Source organism: Oryctolagus cuniculus, chromosome 1 (assembly GCF_051225735.1).
Source record: "Oryctolagus cuniculus isolate XC-2025 breed Fujian yellow rabbit chromosome 1, ASM5122573v1, whole genome shotgun sequence".
Classification (NCBI taxonomy): Eukaryota; Metazoa; Chordata; class Mammalia; order Lagomorpha; family Leporidae; genus Oryctolagus; species Oryctolagus cuniculus.
The window spans coordinates 63293067-63311492 of record NC_142867.1 but is presented as its reverse complement, the minus strand read 5'-3'; the positions used below and the strand labels follow the sequence as shown (position 1 = coordinate 63311492).

Sequence of the window (18426 nt, the reverse complement as noted above, 5' to 3'; positions counted from 1 at the left end):
AGTGTCCAGAGCTGTCTGTCCAGTCTGATGAGGGGCATTTTTCTAGCAAGCACTGAGCTTAACATAAGTTCCTACTTATCATGAGTGACTCCATTTATTTTCACTTTGTGGATAGTAGTAATTTCTACTCTAGGTTTTTTTTTTTTTTATTTTTGACAGGCAGAGTGGACAGTGAGAGAGAGAGACAGAGAGAAAGGTCTTCCTTTGCCGTTGGTTCACCCTCCAATGGCCGCCGCGGCCGGCGCGCTGCGGCCGGCGCACCGCGCTGATCCGATGGCAGGAGCCAGGAGCCAGGTGCTTTTCCTGGTCTCCCATGGGGTGCAGGGCCCAAGCACCTGGGCCATCCTCCACTGCACTCCCTAGCCACAGCAGAGGGCTGGCCTGGAAGAGGGGCAACCGGGACAGAATCCGGCGCCCCAACTGGGACTAGAACCCGGTGTGCCGGCGCCGCTAGGCGGAGGATTAGCCTAGTGAGCCGCGGCGCCGGCCTCTACTCTAGGTTTTAATCTGTGGTGTTTCCCAAGTTCACCTCTTTCTGCTGGTCAGATAAGCGGTGATCTATGACTATTTTTGGGACTCCTGTGGGATTCCAACCAAGGATCAGTGCTGCTGCCTATACAGTCCACAGGGGGACGCTTGTCTGTGCAGCCCAACTAGGGCAAGTCCAGGGTCTGCCCTCCCCTGGTTCCTAGGAAGGAGGAAGTCCAGGGAGGCTCAGGACCACGCTCAGTGGTGGAGACTGACGCGTACAGGCCGCTGTCAGAGCTCTCGGTGGGAGTGAGGGACCACAACTGCCAGCTTTCCTGTGCCTGGCGGTGGCTGTGAGAGGGACTGGGTCCTGCCTGTAAGAGTTTGGGATTCATGGCCTATTCCAAAGCAGGAGGCCACACCGACAATTGGCTGTGAAGCCCCAGCTCATAATAAACTGAGTGTGTACCTTGTGCCTGCCCCGTATCCTGTCCTACCCTTGGGGCAGTGGTGGTGGAAGCCATGGATGTGGCTTGTCTCTTTAGAGACAAGACCTCAGCATTCATGGACTGGAGCGGAAGTCACAGCTTTGTCCTCAAGACAGAGACTAGGGTTTGCTGAGCCCTGAGAGAACCTGCAGTTCCCTCTCCCTCTGTCCTCCAGGCTGGATCCAGTCCATGCCAATGCCCCAGAGTGACATCAGAGAACCTAACATGTCCAAGGTGGGGACAGTGGAGGGAAGAGCCGTTCACAGGTATTTGTTCCTGTCTGATTCCCATGTTTCCTGGCACTGTCTCTGTGTCTAAGAACAGTCCCTGCCCCGCAAAGCTCATTGTTGGCCAAGGGAAGAACATGTGGACAGGTGATAGGGAAGTACCAGGGCCCTGTGGGAGCACAGAGGCAGGGCCCCTCCCCCAGCAGGTGGGAGAGGTCAGAGAGGGCTGCTGGGAGGGGAGAATAGGAGCCTCCAGGTGGACAGGTGATGCATTAGAGGGACCCCACTCTCAAATCCCTTCAGCCCTGACATGAGTGGAAGTCTCTTCTAAGAGTGAGTTGCCGTCTGTCCTGGAGTTCACCCTGACCCCCACCCCCATTCACAGTCTCACTCCTAGATCTAGATGAGGTTCAGTCCCCACATTCTCTCCTGTTTCTCCAACAGCAGGTTTGGCAGCTTACAGGGAGAGAGAGAGGAGAAAGAGAGAGAGAGAGAGAGAAAGAGAGAGAGAGATAGAAAGCCTACATTTCCAGCTGATGGGTGTGCCAGGGATCCTGGCTCTGTACACCTTGGGGGTGGGCAGCATCCGCAGAGTGGGCAGAGGCAGCAGGCAGGAATGTCCAGAGTCTGGGGGGTCAGAAGAGGCCTGGGCTTCCTGGGAAGGGCCCCACCGCAAGGAAGGCGAGCAGCAGCAGGAGGGACCAGGCTGTGGAGAGGCGCTCCTGAGCCGAGGCTGCAGACAGAGAGACAATGATCGGTTGGTTTCGTAGCTGTGAAATTCGCTGGTACCCAGAATGTGACAGGGGTCAGACAGGAAGGGAGGAATTGAGGGAGGCAGGGAGACAGGTGAAGAGGGTGCTGGGAGCCCCAGTCCTTCCAGAAGTCGTCAGGTCCTCGCTGCTTTCTTCTCTTGCCACAGGGACACCACACGGTGGGCAGGACATGGGCAGAGATGTGAGTGGGATCCCAGCGATGCTGAACTTGGCTCTTCTGGTAGGAGAGGTGCTTCGTAGACTGGGGATGTGGGTAGAAAAATGCTAAACTATTCTAGTAGCTGAGATTACATCATCGGAACTCAGAGCAGAGACCTGGCTTCTGGTTGTGGCTGACCCCTGGACAAGTCATTCCAGTCTCTGGCTCTCATTTCCTACCACTAGCACCTGCCACTAGCCATGCAGAAGGGGCAGCTCCCAGCTGGGAGAGCAGCCCACAGCCCTGCAGTGGTGAAGCCCCTGGGCTCATCCTCCTGATTCTCCATCTGGCCAGTCCTGAGAGCATGGCTCAGAGAGCAGCTGCCACCTGCCTGACCACAGGCTGCATTGGAACTTAGGGGCACAACGTTCCCTGCTGTCTCACCTCACCTCCCACCCTAGCAACACTACACAATCCCTATTTCTCTGTAAGTTCACGCCTCGCCTAAACTAGGTGGAGGCTCTGTTTATTTCTGGCACTGGTGGTGTGGGCGTCAGTACTGCAGTCAGAAATTAATTCCCTGCCACCCTTGGGGATGCCTGCCCCTCATAAGGCCCAGGACCCCTGCCCTGGTCAGGAAGCCTGCCGCAGACTCCCTGCCCTGACTTGGTTCCCTCCAAGGACAGAGTGTGCTGTCCCCGTAGCTGGAAATGGCAGAGAGCTGGTGCCCGTGGCTGGTTCTGTTCACTTAGTTTGGATTTTGTGCTTCTCTAAGTGTCACATGGACCTAGGGGACTGGGGCCTGTATTTGCTGAAGGCTTGGGAATGGGGGAGGCTGCCTTCTGCACAGGTGTGTCTTCCTCGCCTTTGATGTACTCGCAGTTGTATTTGCTGTGTTTGTCCTGTGCCTGGAGCTCGATGCGGACAGGACCCTGTTCTGGTCTGCTTGCATTGATGACCCGGAAGGTCTCAAAGGGGGGGATCAGCACCTCCGACTGCCAAGGGGAGGCGGAGTAGTCCTGGATAGGGACCCCGAGCAGGTCGAGATGACAAAGAAGGTGTCCTTACCAAATTTCTGAGCCACATCTTCACTCAGGGATGAAGAGGCAAAGCACCCCAGCCTGACAGTGGACCTGGGCCCTGATGTCCTGAAGCGCAGGCCTTTCACCCCCTGGAACACCCGACGGCACCCGGACTGCCGCTGGTCCTTTCTCAGCAGCTGCAGGGCCTCGGTCAGCAGGAAGTGCAGGTCTTGAAGGAGAAGTGCTGGAGGTAGTGGCCCCTGGAGCAACCTGCCAGGCCCACTGCAGCATTGAACTCCCTGTACAGGGGGCTGCTGTTGGCCGTGTAGGCCAGCAGGGCCACCCCGTGCTCCTCCCGGAAACCCACAGGCAATTGGTGGGCCTGGTGCTCCTGCCACTTGTGGCTTGCCTCCGGCCAGCTGTCTGCATACACTTTGTTGGCCTGGAACTCCGTGAGGTTCAGATGCGGGAGGGCAGCTGTCATGGCCACTGCACAGCCGACGTACTGGTCATCAAAGGAGTCCAGGGCATTGTCCAGCTCTGTCTCCTGAGAGAAGAGGTCTAGACATTAGACCAGGTGGCTCTGGGCCTGCAGGAGACACTGTGGCCTGGATGTCTTGTGGCTACTATTGCCAAGCATGGCATAAGGGGCCTCAACCCAAGGAGGCAGGAGGGCTTGGACACACAGCCGCAAGCTCCCTGGACACTCGGCTGGAGCTCAGGCAGGTACTCCCGAGGTGGGCAGAACCGGGTCCTCCTCCTTCCATGGTCTGGGAGAACCTGACAGCTCGGTGCCTGTGGGGATGGGGCCATTGGAGGACAGCCATACCTGAATTGTTTCCAAAAGGCCCAGGGACAGAAGGAGCAGATTCGCCACCGCAGGAACCCACATGGTTGGGGCCACCCTGGTATAGTTGCTGTCTCCTTACACTCTCACATCCTCACCTGGAAAATTGCAGTGTTAATACCTACACTATAAAGTGTCCATTGACACCTCCTCTGTGCCACCCCCACCCCAGCGCCGTGTGGCAAAGAGCGACACAATGTAGAAACGCTGGCTTGGGGAGGGGCCAGAGGACCCGTCTTGCTGGAAGGGACGTGGGACACTCTCTGGAGGTGACATGTGACTGAGGCCTCGCAGGCTGACTAGGAGCACAAGGCGTCAGCAAGTGGACACAGGGAGAGAAAAGGTGTGCGTTGCGGGCAGGAGGATTTGGGGCAGCAGGAGAGAAAGGGAAGGCTGTGGCGGCAGGAACTCTGAGGACAGGAGTGAGTGACGCATCCTCTGGTCTGGCTGAGGTCCGTCATGCAGGAAGCCGAGGGCACCAGGGGGCTGTGCTGGCCTCCAGGGCCAGGCGAGCAGGGCCACGGTCCAGAGGTCCTGCCCTGTCCCTGCTTTCTGCTGTGCACTGAGCCCTCTCCTCCCCGCCCTCAGCTGCCTCCAGGAGGGGACAGAGAGACACCTTGCTGTGTCCAGGGAAAGCAGAGTCCAGGGGCCGCCTGCTTCCCCAGGAAGGGAGGGAGCCACAGCCTCCTGCTCGCTGGGAGAGGCCAGGAGGGGCCCAGGTGGCTGCAAGAAGAGGGTGACCTGGCCTTGGAGCTGATTGGAACTCAAAGTTACTAGATCAGGGTTGCTGCTGCTGCTGTTTTCTGTTTAATTTAACAAAGCAATGGGTCCTTCTGGGCAGGGTGTGGGCAGCACCTGAATCACAAAGTCCCTTTCTTCTTTCTCTCCCTGTGTTCCCATTCACACTTTTTTTTTTTTTTTCAGATTTATTTGTTGTATTTGAAAGGCTCTGATCCACTCTCCAGATGGCCACCACTGCTGGGCTGGGCTGACCCAGGCTGAAACCAGGAACCTGGACCTCATCTTTGACTCCCACGTGGAGAGCAGGGGCCAAGAACTTGGGCCGTCCTCTGCTGTCTACCCAGGAACTTCAGCAGTGAGCTGGATTGGAAGTGGAGCAACCAGGACTAGAACTGTCTGCCCAAGATGGGTGCCAGCAGTGCAGGTGGCAGTTCAAGCAGTAAAATCAGTAAAAGAATTCTTGGCCCACGTCCATGGTCTCCTGTACCTACTTAGGAGACATGCAAGAAGCCCCTGGCTCCTGGCTTTGGTTGGGAGAGCTCTGGCCATTGTGGCCATCTGGGGAGTGAACCAGCAAATGGAAGACCTCTCTCTGCCTCTCTCTCCCTCTGCCTCTATCTCTTTACTATTGTAACAAATGAACAAGTCTTCAAAAAAATTTTTATCTGACAATCCTGTTTTCTCTGAAAATCCTTCCTGAAGACCCAACAGGTTGACCAACTTAGTTCCAGCTCAGGGTGGGGAAGAGAGATAGAGAGCGAGACAACTCCAGAAGGAGCGCTTCCGGGAAGCAGCCGCAGGAACCCGTCTCAGGCCCCCACTTCCAGCGCCAGGTGCAGCTGCAACCCTCCCACTCTCCTAGTTGTTCTTATTGTGGAAAGTGGCATCATGGCACTACATGGCCAATCTACAGACAACCAGAAGACGCGTGAGCACACGTGTTTGTGTGCCGCCGAGAGTCTGCGGCACACAGCAAAACAGGTCTGCAGCAAAGCTCTCGGGGCCTCTAAAGCTCTGACGACTCCTTTCTTGCCCTCTGCCCTGCAGAGAACAGGTGGAGAACGAGAGCGTCTGACCCTGCATAGGAGGAGCTGTGGAGTGGGCTGAGGGCGTTGTCCCGTGGCCTAAGGAAAAGGAGCTGAGGCTGCACCCAGAGTCACCTGTGGAAGTCCCCAGATTTGGCTCTGCTGGGCCACAGGGAGGAGAAGGTGGCAAGGTCAAGGGTAGCAGCAAGGATTCTGCAATATGAGGAGAGTTTTTTCTTTTCTTTGTTTGTGTGTTTAATGAATGTCTCTTTACTTCCCTTTGTTGTTGTTGTTGTTTCTATTACTCTTGGCATGCCTCTGCGGACAGAACGGGTCAGTGTTTCTTCTCTCTACTCCAGTTAAAGTGAGGTATGATCGGTGTGGGAAAGCACACCAGTGTACACAGGGTGGTGAGCTTGGAAATAGGCAACACTTGTGTTCAGTGCTCCGACTCCATCGTCCCCCGCAGAGTGTCCTGGGGGCCACTGTTTGAACTTTGATGTCACGGTGGCTTTGTGCAGGGAGAACGCCTCGTGGGAGATTGGCCCTCTGACACATGTTCCCTGTCGGCACTCTCCCTACAGAGCAGACCCAAAGGCTCCTCTTGCTCTTATTGTAGGCCCAGGACGGAGCAGGTGCTCGTTAGTACATGGAGTGAATGATGATCAGGTGTGGAGGGAAATGGGGAGTTCTGTCTGGGAGATCTGAACTCGACAGGGGCCGGTGTGCAGGAGGGAGCAGAGTGGACACTGAGAGGAGACGGGGGAGAGGCGCGGGGGCTTTGAGTCAGGGAAAGAGGGAGGAGAGGGCTCTGGAAGGGTGAGTCCAGAGCTCAGGAGCAACAAGGCTGCTCCCGGGTTCCAGGGCTCTGTGCGTTAGGCCTTGGGTTCCTGGAGATTTCCTGACATCTTGGGATTAAGTCCTCCCCCGCCTGAGTCTAGCTGGGATGGAGGGTGGGGATGTGGGAATGTTTCCTGTCCCATTGAGAGTCTGGAGTCTCCTGTGCTATGCTCTCCCCATACTCACTCGGCCACCCAGGGTGTCACCTGGGAATCCATTCCTTACATCATTCAGCAAATGTCAGTGTAGTTGACCACTAGCTCTGGGCATGGGACAGGGCCCTCCTTGGTCCCCTGCCCTTTGCTCACTCCCACACCCTGCCCTGCTCAGGTCTGGGGCAGCCCTCACTGTCCCCAGGGAGAGCAGCGGCAGCAGTGTCTGTGAGGCCCAGCTCTGGCCACGCTCTCTGCCTGTGCAGAACCTCTCTGTTCCACAGCGGAGCCTGAGAAATCTCTAAATGCAGAGTGAACATGGAGAGATGAAGTGATGAGGGCAGAGGTAGTCCCATCTAGGTAGAGCAGCAAACCCAGAACAGTCCCTGAACCAAGCACACGTCCCTCCACAGCCGCTTAGCCCGGCCTGTGAGTGCTCTGTGCACTGCCCTGCCTCAGCTTGGTGGCTCAGCCCCAGCGCCTGTGTGGCTGCTGCTTACAGAACAAACTCCCAGCCCCACCAGGCTCTGCCCTCCCTGTGGTCCTGCACTCATCTCCTCTCTAGGAAACCCCCTCTCCCAGAAGCTTTATGACTCCTCTAGGCACCTACTGGGCTGGTCCTAGTTCCTCTGGGGCAGGGGTCAGGGCCAGGCATGTCCCACTCTGTTTTCCGGGGTCTCGGCCCAAGGCCAGGCACAGGCGGGAGACTGCTGGCCTTGGTGACCAGGGAGGGGTGTGGAGTGGGGCCGCAGGCACAGGAGGGTGTGGGCGATTTGCTTCTTAATATTTCCCATATAAATTAGCCTGTTCCTTTGCACCTTGTCATGCATTCAGAGAAGATTCTGAATGCTGGCTAAAGAGGCCAGGCAGACGGCAAGTTTTCAAACTCCTTATTCCATGAGAGAAATGCACAGGGGAGCGAGGGCTTTAAGGGAGAAAGAAAGGTCCCCAAATGAAGTTGCGGTTCACACAGCAGAGGGCAGGCCACTTCCACGTGCATGAGTGTTTGGTGCTGAGAAGCCACAAGCAGCTTAGCAGGAGCAGCCAGGTGAAGGGAGAGCACAGGCGGCCCTAAGGCCACGCCCCCTTCCCCCAAAGCACGGGAACCAAGAGCATCCAAGGTCCGTCATGGCGAGAAAGGGGAAAGAGAAAATGACCAGACAGTGTCCCAGGCCTATAATCCTCTTCAAAAGGGGCGTGGTTAATTAGTCTGATTGGCAGATGGGCTTCAGGTGTGGTCAAATAAGGGCTGAGAACACCCAGGACCTTGAATATATGGACTTCAAGCTCTCTAACCTCATTGGATGTGATCCTGTAGGCCTGCCTATACCACTAAGTCACACAGGTCTGCAATGTAAACCCCCAGTGCTGTTACAGCCACGGTATGATGCTGATGAACCTGTACATTCTGGAAGCAACTTGACTTTGAGGCTCAGTTCTCCGGAAATGACTCCAGCTGAGGCAGGTGGCATTAAGAAACTGCTTCGAGGCCTGCGCCGCGGCTCAATAGGCTAATCCTCTGCCTGTGGCTCTGGCAGCCTGGGTTCTCGTCCCAGTCGGGGCACCAGATTCTGTCCCAGTTGCTCCTCTTCCAGTCCAGCTCTCTGTTGAGGCCCGGGAAGGCAGTGGAGGATGGCCCAAGTCCTTGGGCCCTGCACCCGCATAGGAGACCAGGAGAAGCACCTGGCTCCTGGCTTCGGATCAGCGCGGCGTGCTGGCCGCAGTGCGCCAGTTGCAGCGGCCATTGTGGGGTGAACCAACGGAAAAGGAAGACCTTTCTCTCTCTCCCTCTCTCACTGTCCACTCTACCTGTCAAAAAAAAAAAAAAAAAAAAAAAAAAGGAACTGCTTCTATCCTCCTCTGTCTCTGGTACTGCTTGAACAAAGGGAGTTTTCTAAGCCCAGGTTCCGTAACATTCCCATGAAACGGGAGTCCCTGGAGCCAGAGGGAAGGTGGGGCCCTGGCGTGGAGCATCCAGGCTGAGACAGCCACCTCCTCTCTGGATTTGGTCCTGACCCTGAGCAGCCAGGGGGAGAGAAGGAGGAGGCTTCAGAGAGAATCTCTTGCACTTTGTGACTTTTAAGTGACCAGCAAGGCAGAGATTCAGACTAAGGAGGCCAGGTCCCAGGTGCCAGGTCCTGGGGGACCACTGCCCACCCAGGACCCCCTCCCATGACTGTTTCACTCCATCTCTTGAGACCTCTGGGAGTTTCCAGGTCCTGGAATGGGAGAAGCAATTCCCCAAAGGCAGAGAGTGGACAGAGACCAAATAGTGACCCCAGGAAATCTGGCCTGGAGGCTGTCCCCTCACATTATCTGCTGTGCAAATGCCCACACTCAGGACTGGGAGAGGGAGCAGCAAATGTCCCCACGATGCCACTTTCCACAGTAACAGCGGCTAGGAGGGTGGGAGCGTTGGAGCTGCACCTGTCGCCGGAAGGGGGGTCCTGAGGCTGCTTCCCCGGAAGCGCTCGTTCTGGGGTTGTCTCACTCTCCATCTCTCTTCCCCACACTCCCCGTGCTGGACACTTGGTTGGACTTTCCGTTTGGTCCTCAGGAAGGATTTTTGGAGAAAAAAGGATTGTCTGAGAAGAAAACATTTTTTACAAGATTGATTTATTTATTTGAATAGTAAAGTTACTGAGAAGCAGAGGCAGAGGGGGAGAGAGAGAAAGAGAGAGACAGAGAGATCTTCCACCTGCAGTTCGCTCCTCAGATGGCCACAATGGCCAGAGCTGTGGCGATCCGAAGCCAAGAGTCAGGATCTGCTTCCTGTTCTCCCAGGTGCTGGGGCCCAGGGTCTTGGGCCAAGAATTCTTGGACTGCTTTCCCAGGCCATAGCAGAGAGCTGGATCGGACATGGAAGAGCCAAGACTCAAAGCAGTGCCCATTAGAGTTGCTGACACAGCATCACCACAGGGCTGGCCCCTAAATAAAAATATTAAAAAGAAATTAGCAGCAGTGGCAACAGCTACTAACTGGTGGGTGTACCGTGTGTCCAAACATTTGGACATTGAACTCCATGACGGACCTTGGATGCTCTTGGTTCCCGTGCTTTGGGGGAAGGGGGCGTGGCCTTAGGGCCGCCTGTGCTCTCCCTTCACCTGGCTGCTCCTGCTAAGCTGCTTGTGGCTTCTCAGCACCAAACACTCATGCACGTGGAAGTGGCCTGCCCTCTGCTGTGTGAACCGCAACTTCATTTGGGGACCTTTCTTTCTCCCTTAAAGCCCTCGCTCCCCTGTGCATTTCTCTCATGGAATAAGGAGTTTGAAAACTTGCCGTCTGCCTGGCCTCTTTAGCCAGCATTCAGAATCTTCTCTGAATGCATGGCAAGGTGCAAAGGCACAGGCTTATTTCCATGGGAAATATTAAGAAGCAAATCACCCACACCCTCCTGTGCCTGCGGCCCCACTCCACACCCCTCCCTGGTCACCAAGGCCAGCAGTCTCCCTGCTCTGCAATGGTCTACACTGTTCGCTAGGCCCAGAAAGTCTCTGCAGCATTCTGGGTCACACCTGTGTCTGGCCTTGGGCTGAGTCCCCAGGACATAGAATGAGTCATGCCTGGTCCTGCCCTCGAGGAACTAAGACCGCAGGCCATCCCAGTGGGAGCCCAGAGAAGTCAGAGGCTTCTGGGAGAGGGGTTTCCTAGAGAGGAGATGTTGCAGACCACAGGGAGGACAGAGCCTGGTGGGGCTGGGAGTTTGTTCTGTAAGCAGCAGCCACACAGGCACTGGGGCTGAGCCACCAAGCTGAGGCAGGGCAGTGCACAGAGCGCTCACAGGCTGGGCTAAGCGGCTGTGGAGGGACATGTGCTTGGTTCGGGACTTTTCTAGGTTTGCTGTTCTACCTAGATGGGACTACCTCTGCCGTCATCACTTCATCTCTCCATGTTCACTCTGCATTTAGAGATTTCTCAGGCTCCGCTGTGGAACAGAGAGGTTCTGCACAGGCAGAGAGCGTGGCCAGAGCTGGGCCTCACAGACACTGCTGCCGCTGCTCTCCCTGGGGACAGTGGGGGCTGCCCAGACCTGAGCAGGGCAGGGCGTGGGGGAGAGCAAAGGGCAGGGGTCTTAGGAGGGCCCTGTCCCATGCCCAGCGCTAGTGGTCAACTACACTGACGTTTGCTGAATGATGGAAGGAATGGATTCCCAGGTGATACCCTGGGTGACCGAGTGAGTATGGGGAGAGCATAGCACAGGAGACTCCAGACTCCCAATGGGACAGGAAACTCTCCCCCATCCCCCACCCTCCATCCCAGCTAGACTCCGCCGGGGGAGGACTTAATCCCAAGATGTCAGGAAATCTCCAGGAACCCAAGGCCTAACGCATAGAGCCCTGGAACCCGGGAGCAGCCTTGTTGCTCCTGAGCTCTGGCCTCACCCTTCCAGAACCCTCTCCTCCCTCTTTCCCTGACTCAAAGCCCCCGCGCCTCTCCCCCGTCTCCTCTCAGTGTCCACTCTGCTCCCTCCTGCACACCGGCCCCTGTCGAGTTCAGATCTCCCAGACAGAACTCCCCATTTCCCTCCACACCTGATCATCATTCACTCCATGTACTAACGAGCACCTGCTCCGTCCTGGGCCTACAATAAGAGCAAGAGGAGCCTTTGGGTCTGCTCTGTAGGGAGAGTGCCGACAGGGAACATGTGTCAGAGGGCCAATCTCCCACGAGGCGTTCTCCCTGCACAAAGCCACTGTGACATCAAAGTTCAAACAGTTCATCTCAGCAACCACAGCCTGAAGGCAGCAAGGATGTGCGTTCTGTTTTGGTTCCTAATTTTACCCTCAGGGCCTGCACGCTGCATTAGCCCACAGGGTGTCTGTGGGATAGATGAGTAAGCAGGACCTGAGGGAGGGAAGATCCCAGGTCCAGTTTGGGACGCGCTGGGTGTGGTAAACTCTGCTGCTACCCCACTGAGCAGAGCAGCTCGGTTCTCACCTGTGAGCTGTACACAGCAATGACAGGATCTGAGGTCTGATGATGTAGATGTACAGACACGCAGTCCCAGTGTCTGAGGGTCGTTGAGGTCTCAAAGCTCGGTCCCTCCAGAGCCGGGGGGAGTGAGAGGAGATGAGAGTGGGGGCATGACGTCATGCGCCGTTGGTGTCAGGTGCGCATCACCGTTGTGAAGGATTTTTCAGCTTTCATCCGACTCCAAAAACTCAAGTGCTACTGACTGCATTACCACTGTGTAAAAGAAAAAGCAAACAGAGATACCAGTGAGTTTTCTTTCACATTCATGGACTTGAAAGTATCCACAAGAAAATGGAAACCCTGCTGCCTGTGAGGTGAGCTTAGACAGAACCTGTCATGAAAGGGCTTGTGGACCATAGAGTTTGAACAATGAACATGTATTGCTTTTGATAAAGTTAAATTCAGCATTTCAAATGTTACAAATTAATGTCATAATGGGTCCTGTTCCTGTACAGAGATGTAAAATAAAAAGCAGATGCTGTGGATGATTTGTCGGCAGTGGGTGAGCTCCCACCTACACTGCTAGCACCCATCTTGAGCAGTTCTAGTCCCGGCTGCTCCACTTCTAATCCAGCTCCCTGCTAAAGTGCCTGGGAAGACAGCAGAGGACAGTCCAAGTTCTTGGGCCTCTTCTTTCCACATGGGAGACAAGGATGAGGTTCCAAGTTCTGGCTTCAGCCTGGCCCAGCCCAACAGTGGTGGCTATCTGAGGAGTGGATCAGTGCATAGATGATCTCTGTCATTCTGCATTTCAAATACAACAAATAAATCTTAAAAAAAAAAAAAGTGGGAATGGGAACATAGGGAGAGAAAGAAGAAAGGGACTTTGTGATTCAGGTGCTGCCCACACCCTGCCCAGAAAGCACCCATTGCTTTGTTAAATTAAACAGAAAACAGCAGCAGCAGCAAACCTGATCTAGTAACTTTGAGTTCCAATTGGCACCTAAGGCTGGGTCGCCCTCTTCTTGGAGCCACCTGGGCCCCTCCTGGCCTCTCCCAGCGAGCAGGAGGCTGTGGCTCCCTCCCTTCCTGGGGAAGCAGGCGGCCCCTGGACTCTGCTTTCCCTGGACACAGCAAGGCGTCTCTCTGTCCCCTCCTGGAGGCAGCTGAGGGCGGGGAGGAGAGGGCTAGTGCACAGCAGGAAGCAGGGACAGGGCAGGACCTCTGGACCGCGGCCCTGCTCGCCTGGCCCTGGAGGCCAGCACAGCCCCCTGGTGCCCTCGGCTTCCTGCACGACGGGCCTCAGCCAGACCAGAGGACGCGGCACTCACTCCTGTCCTCCGAGTTCCTGCCGCCACAGCCTTCCCTTTCTCTCCTGCTGCCCCAAATCCTCCCGCCCGCAACGCACACCTTTTCTCTCCCTGTGTCCACTTGCTGACGCCTGTGCTCCTAGTCAGCCTGCGAGGCCTCAGTCACATGTCACCTCCAGAGAGTGTCCCGTGTCCCTTCCAGCAAGACGGGTCCTCTGGCCCCTCCCCGAGCCACCGTTGCTACCTCATGTCGCTCTGTGCCATGCGGGGCGGTGTTGGAGGTGGCACAGACGAGGTGTCTATGCATGGTTGTCAAACTTACGTGTTAACATGCAATTTTCCAGGTGAGGAAGTGAGAGTGTAAGGAGACAGCAACTATACCAGGGTGGCCCCAACCATGTGGGTTCCTGCCGTGGCGAATCTGCTCCTTCTGTCCCTGGGACTTCTGGAAGCAATTCAGGTACGGCTGTCTTCCAATGGCCTCATCCCCACAGGCACCCGAGCTGTCAGGTTCTCCCTGACCCTGGCAGGCTGAGCAGAGAGATGAAGGACCCCGTGCTGCCCACCTTGGGAGCACCTGGCCTGAGGGCACAGCCCCCGCTGGGTCCCCAGGGAGCTTGCGGCTGTGTGTCCAGCCCTCCTGCCTCCTGAGGGATGAGCCCCCTTATGCCATGCCCTGCAATAGAAGCCGCAAGGCATCTGGCCACTCTTTCTCCTGCATCCCAGAGCCTTTCCAAACTTCCATCCTCTTCTCTCAGGATACACCGCTGGACATGGCCCTGGACCTCTTTGATGACGAGTATGTCGGCTGTGAAGCAGCCATGACAGCTGCCCTCCCACATCTCAACCTCACAGAGTTCCACGCAAACAAAGTGTATGCGGACGGCTGGGCTAAGGCAAGCCACAAGTGGCGTGAGCTCCAGGACCAGTGCCCCGCAAGGCTACCCCCCTTGCCTGTGGGTTTCCGGGAGGAGCACGTGGTGGCCCTGTTGGCCTACATGGACGAAAGCCACCTATACAAGGAGTTCAACAGCGCGGTACGCCAGGCGGGCCGCTCCCGGGCCCACTACCTGCAGCACTTCTCCTTCAAGACCCTGCACTTCCTGCTGACCGAGGCCCTGCAGCTACTGAGAAAGGACCAGCGGCAGTCCGGGTGCCGTCGGGTGTTCCGGGGCGTGGAAGGCCAGCGCTTCCAGCCAGCAGGGCCAGGGGCCACTGTCAGGCTAGGGATATTTGCCTCTTCATCCCTGAAGAAAAATGTGGCCCATTGTTTCGGCAACAAAACGTTCTTCAGCATCTGGACCTGCCTTGGGGTCCCTTTCCAGAACTACTCCGTCATCCCTGAGGAGCACAAGGTGCTGATCCCCCCCTTTGAGACCTTCCAGGTCATCAACACCAGCAGACTGCCCGGGGGCTGTGTCTACATTGAGCTCCAGGCACTGGACAAGCGCAGCTCATACAACTGCGAGTACATCAAAGGTGAGGAAGACACACCTGTGCAGAAGGCAGCCTCCCCCATTCCCAAGCCTTCAGCAAATACAGGCCCCAGTCCCCTAGGTCCATGTGACACTTAGAGAAGCACAAAATCCAAACTGAGTGAGCAGAACCAGCCACGGGCACCAGCCCTCTGCCATTTCCAGCTACGGGGACAGCACACTCTGTCCTTGGAGGGAACCAAGTCAGGGCAGGGAGGCTGCGGCAGGCTTCCTGACCAGGGCAGGGGTCCTGGGCCATATGAGGGGCAGGCATCCCCAAGGGTGGCAGGGAATTAATTTCTGACTGCAGTACTGACATCCACACCGCTAGTGCCAGAAATAAACAGCGCCTCCACCTAGTTTAGGCGAGGCGTGAACTTAGAGAAATAGGGATTGTGTAGTGTTGCTAGGGTGGGAGGTGAGGTGGAGGGCAGGGACGTTGTGCCCCTAAGTTCCAATGCAGCCTGGGGTCAGGCAGGTGGCAGCTGCTCCCTGAGCCATGCTCTCAGGACCGGCCAGATGGAGAATCAGGAGGATGAGCCCAGGGGCTTCACCACTGCAGGGCTGTGGGCTGCTCTCCCAGCTGGGAGCTGCCCCTTCTGCATGGCTAGTGGCAGGTGCTAGTGGTAGGAAATGAGAGCCAGAGACTGGAATGACTTGTCCAGGGGGCAGCCATAACCAGAAGCCAGGTCTCTGCTCTGAGTTCCGATGATGTAATCTCAGCTACTAGAATAGTTTAGCATTTTTCTACCCACATCCCCAGTCTACGAAGCACCTCTCCTACCAGAAGAGCCAAGTTCAGCATCGCTGGGATCCCACTCACATCTCTGCCCATGTCCTGCCCACCGTGTGGTGTCCCTGTGGCAAGAGAAGAAAGCAGCGAGGACCTGACGACTTCTGGAAGGACTGGGGCTCCCAGTGCCCACTTCTCCTTCTCCCTGCCTCCCTCAATTCCTCCCTTCCTGTCTGACCCCTGTCACATTCTGGGTACCAGCGAATTTCACAGCTACGAAACCAACCGATCATTGTCTCTCTGTCTGCAGCCTCGGCTCAGGAGCGCCTCTCCACAGCCTGGTCCCTCCTGCTGCTGCTCGCCTTCCTTGCGGTGGGGCCCTTCCCAGGAAGCCCAGGCCTCTTCTGACCCCCCAGACTCTGGACATTCCTGCCTGCTGCCTCTGCCCACTCTGCGGATGCTGCCCACCCCCAAGGTGTACAGAAACAGGATCCCTGACACACCCATCAGCTGGAAATGTAGGCTTTCTATCTCTCTCTCTCTCTCTCTCTCTCTCTCTCTTTCTCTTCTCTCTCTCCCTGTAAGCTGCCAGACCTGCTGGTGGAGAAACAGGAGAGAATGTGGGGACTGAACCTCATCCAAAGGTCTAGCAGTGATACTGTGAATGGAGGGTGTCAGGGTGGGACACAACAGGACAGACGGCAACTCACTCGTAGAAGAGACTTCCACTCATGTCAGGGCTGAAGGGATTTGAGAGTGGGGTCCCTCTAATGCATCACCTGTCCACCTGGAGGCTCCTATTCTCCCCTCCCAGCTGCCCTCTCTGACCTCTCCCACCTGCTGGGGGAGGGGCCCTGCCTCTGTGCTCCCACAGGGCCCTGGTGCTTCCCCTACCACCTGCCCACGTGTTCCTCCCGTGGCTGACAATGAACTTCCTGAGGGCAGGGACTGTTCTTAGACACAGAGACAGTGCCAGGAAACATGGGAACCAGACAGGAACAAACACCTGTGAACAGCGGCTCCCTGCACTGTCCCCACCTTGGACGGTTAGGTTCTCAGATGTCACTCTAGGGCACACGATCCTGCTGGGGATGCGGATGGCATCCAGGCCGCCATAGGCATCCGGGTCCCACCGCAGGTAGGCATCGGCCCACCCCTGCCGGATCCATAGGTACAGCGTCAACACCTGGTTCCGCTCGTCCTGGTGAGGGCAGGGAGTGGGCACAGATACGGACACGCTTGTGAGTCTATGCAGATCCTCCCTGTTTGTGCACACTCAGCTTCACGACGCTGGTCAGGACGTGCAAACCCTGTCTTGCCCAGCAGGGCGCACCCAGGCCTGAACTTGCTGTGTGACTTTGGTGGATTCTGCTTTGTTTGTGCCCCTGTTCTTCCAGGAGTTATATGGGTGATAGAAAATCCCCATTCAGCAGATTCAGTGAGTTCAAGTGTGGAAATGTTTGAACACATGGTGGATACCCACCAGTTAGTAGCTATTACCACTGCTGCTAATTTTATTTTATTAAGGTTTAGTTATTGGGGCCGTCGCTGTGGCACAGTGGGTTAATGCTCTGGCCTGTAGCATCAGCATCCCATATGGGCGCCAGTTCGAGACCCGACTACTGCACTTCAATCCAGCTGGAGCTATGTTCCCTCCCTCAGGTCCTGCTTACTCATCTATCCAACAGACACCCTGTGGGCTAATGCAGCGTGCAGGCCCTGAGGGTAAAATTAGGAACCAAAACAGAACGCACATCCTTGCTGCCTTCAGTGTTGTGCATGTGGGAATGAACGGGAGTTTGTCATTTCAGTAGCGCGTGACGCACATTACCGAAGGCATACAAAGCTATTAACCTAAACCCGTATGTGCCAGGACTGGTGTTTCCATGCCTCACTATGGGATGAAGCACACAGCGTGCAGCACTGCCAGAGACCCCAGCTAGAGGAGAACAGCAAAGACACGCCTCCCCGTGGCAGGATGCTGGGCCAACAGCAGAGGGTGCAGCAGCACAACCCATTCCAACTCTTGTCTGTGCTCTCAGGACCCACTCAAGGATCCTGAGCAGCCCTATCAGATCCTCTCGTTTGCATGGAGAATCCGACCCTGGGTTCAGGCGGGGCTGTCCTCACTCTGTGCCCCCAAGGGCTGAGCACTTGACTCAGGCCTGGTGCTCCAAGGCCTTGGCCATTGTGGTGGATTCATGGCTGGATGAGACTCAAGCGAGGTCAGTTAGATTCTTGCTGAGTTTTTATGTCCGGGCGTGGGCTAACAGAGTCTACCTGAGCCGCTAATTTCCCAAGCGATATCCTTGGAACCCACCTGCGAGTCAACACAAGAACACAAGGGGATGGCTCCCGTGTGTGCTGGCAGCCTCCCAGGCAGACGGCAAGTTTTCAAACTCCTTATTCCATGAGAGAAATGCACAGGGGAGCGAGGGCTTTAAGGGAGAAAGAAAGGTCCCCAAATGAAGTTGCGGTTCACACAGCAGAGGGCAGGCCACTTCCACGTGCATGAGTTTTGGTGCTGAGAAGCCACAAGCAGCTTAGCAGGAGCAGCCAGGTGAAGGGAGAGCACAGGCGGCCCTAAGGCCACGCCCCCTTCCCCCAAAGCACGGGAACCAAGAGCATCCAAGGTCCGTCATGGAGTTCAATGTCCAAATGTTTGGACACACGGTACACCCACCAGTTAGTAGCTGTTGCCACTGCTGCTAATTTCTTTTTAATATTTTTATTTAGGGGCCAGCGCTGTGGTGATGCTGTGTCAGCAACTCTAATGGGCACTGCTTTGAGTTTGGCTCTTCCATGTCCGATCCAGCTCTCTGCTATGGCCTGGGAAAGCAGTCCAAGAATTCTTGGCCCAAGACCCTGGGCCCCAGCACGTGGAAGTGGCCTGCCCTCTGCTTGTGTGAACCGCAACTTCATTTGGGGACCTTTCTTTCTCCCTTGAAGCCCTCGCTCCCCTGTGCATTTCTCTCATGGAATAAGGAGTTTGAAAACTTGCCGTCTGCCTGGCCTCTTTAGCCAGCATTCAGAATCTTCTCTGAATGCATGGCAAGGTGCAAAGGCACAGGCTTATTTCCATGGGAAATATTAAGAAGCAAATCGGTATCATTAGCACCACACTTCCAGTGGTCGGTGATCTGGTGTTTGTAAAGGAGATACCAGGGGCAGAGTTATTAGGACAAATTGATGACTGGAGTTACAGAAACAGAACTCAGGACGTCTTCACTCCCTAACAAGATAACAGGGGCAGCTGTTCACTAGTTAACTTC

At 56.0% G+C, this 18426-nt stretch overlaps 1 protein-coding gene and 1 pseudogene across 1 annotated transcript in view; one reads left to right on the top strand and one right to left on the bottom strand.

Annotated features, from left to right (window-relative positions):
• The window catches only part of ART1 (ADP-ribosyltransferase 1), a 65678-nt gene extending 50065 nt beyond the window's left edge, over window positions 1–15613 (top strand). The window contains 1 exon segment of the mRNA NM_001082670.1: window positions 15465–15613. Within this exon segment, the coding sequence (NP_001076139.1) occupies window positions 15465–15562 (98 nt within the window). The 3' untranslated portion in view covers window positions 15563–15613.
• On the bottom strand, window positions 135–4348 carry LOC100343873 (GPI-linked NAD(P)(+)--arginine ADP-ribosyltransferase 1-like; annotated as a pseudogene).
• Window positions 15614–18426: the final 2813 nt, after the last annotated feature.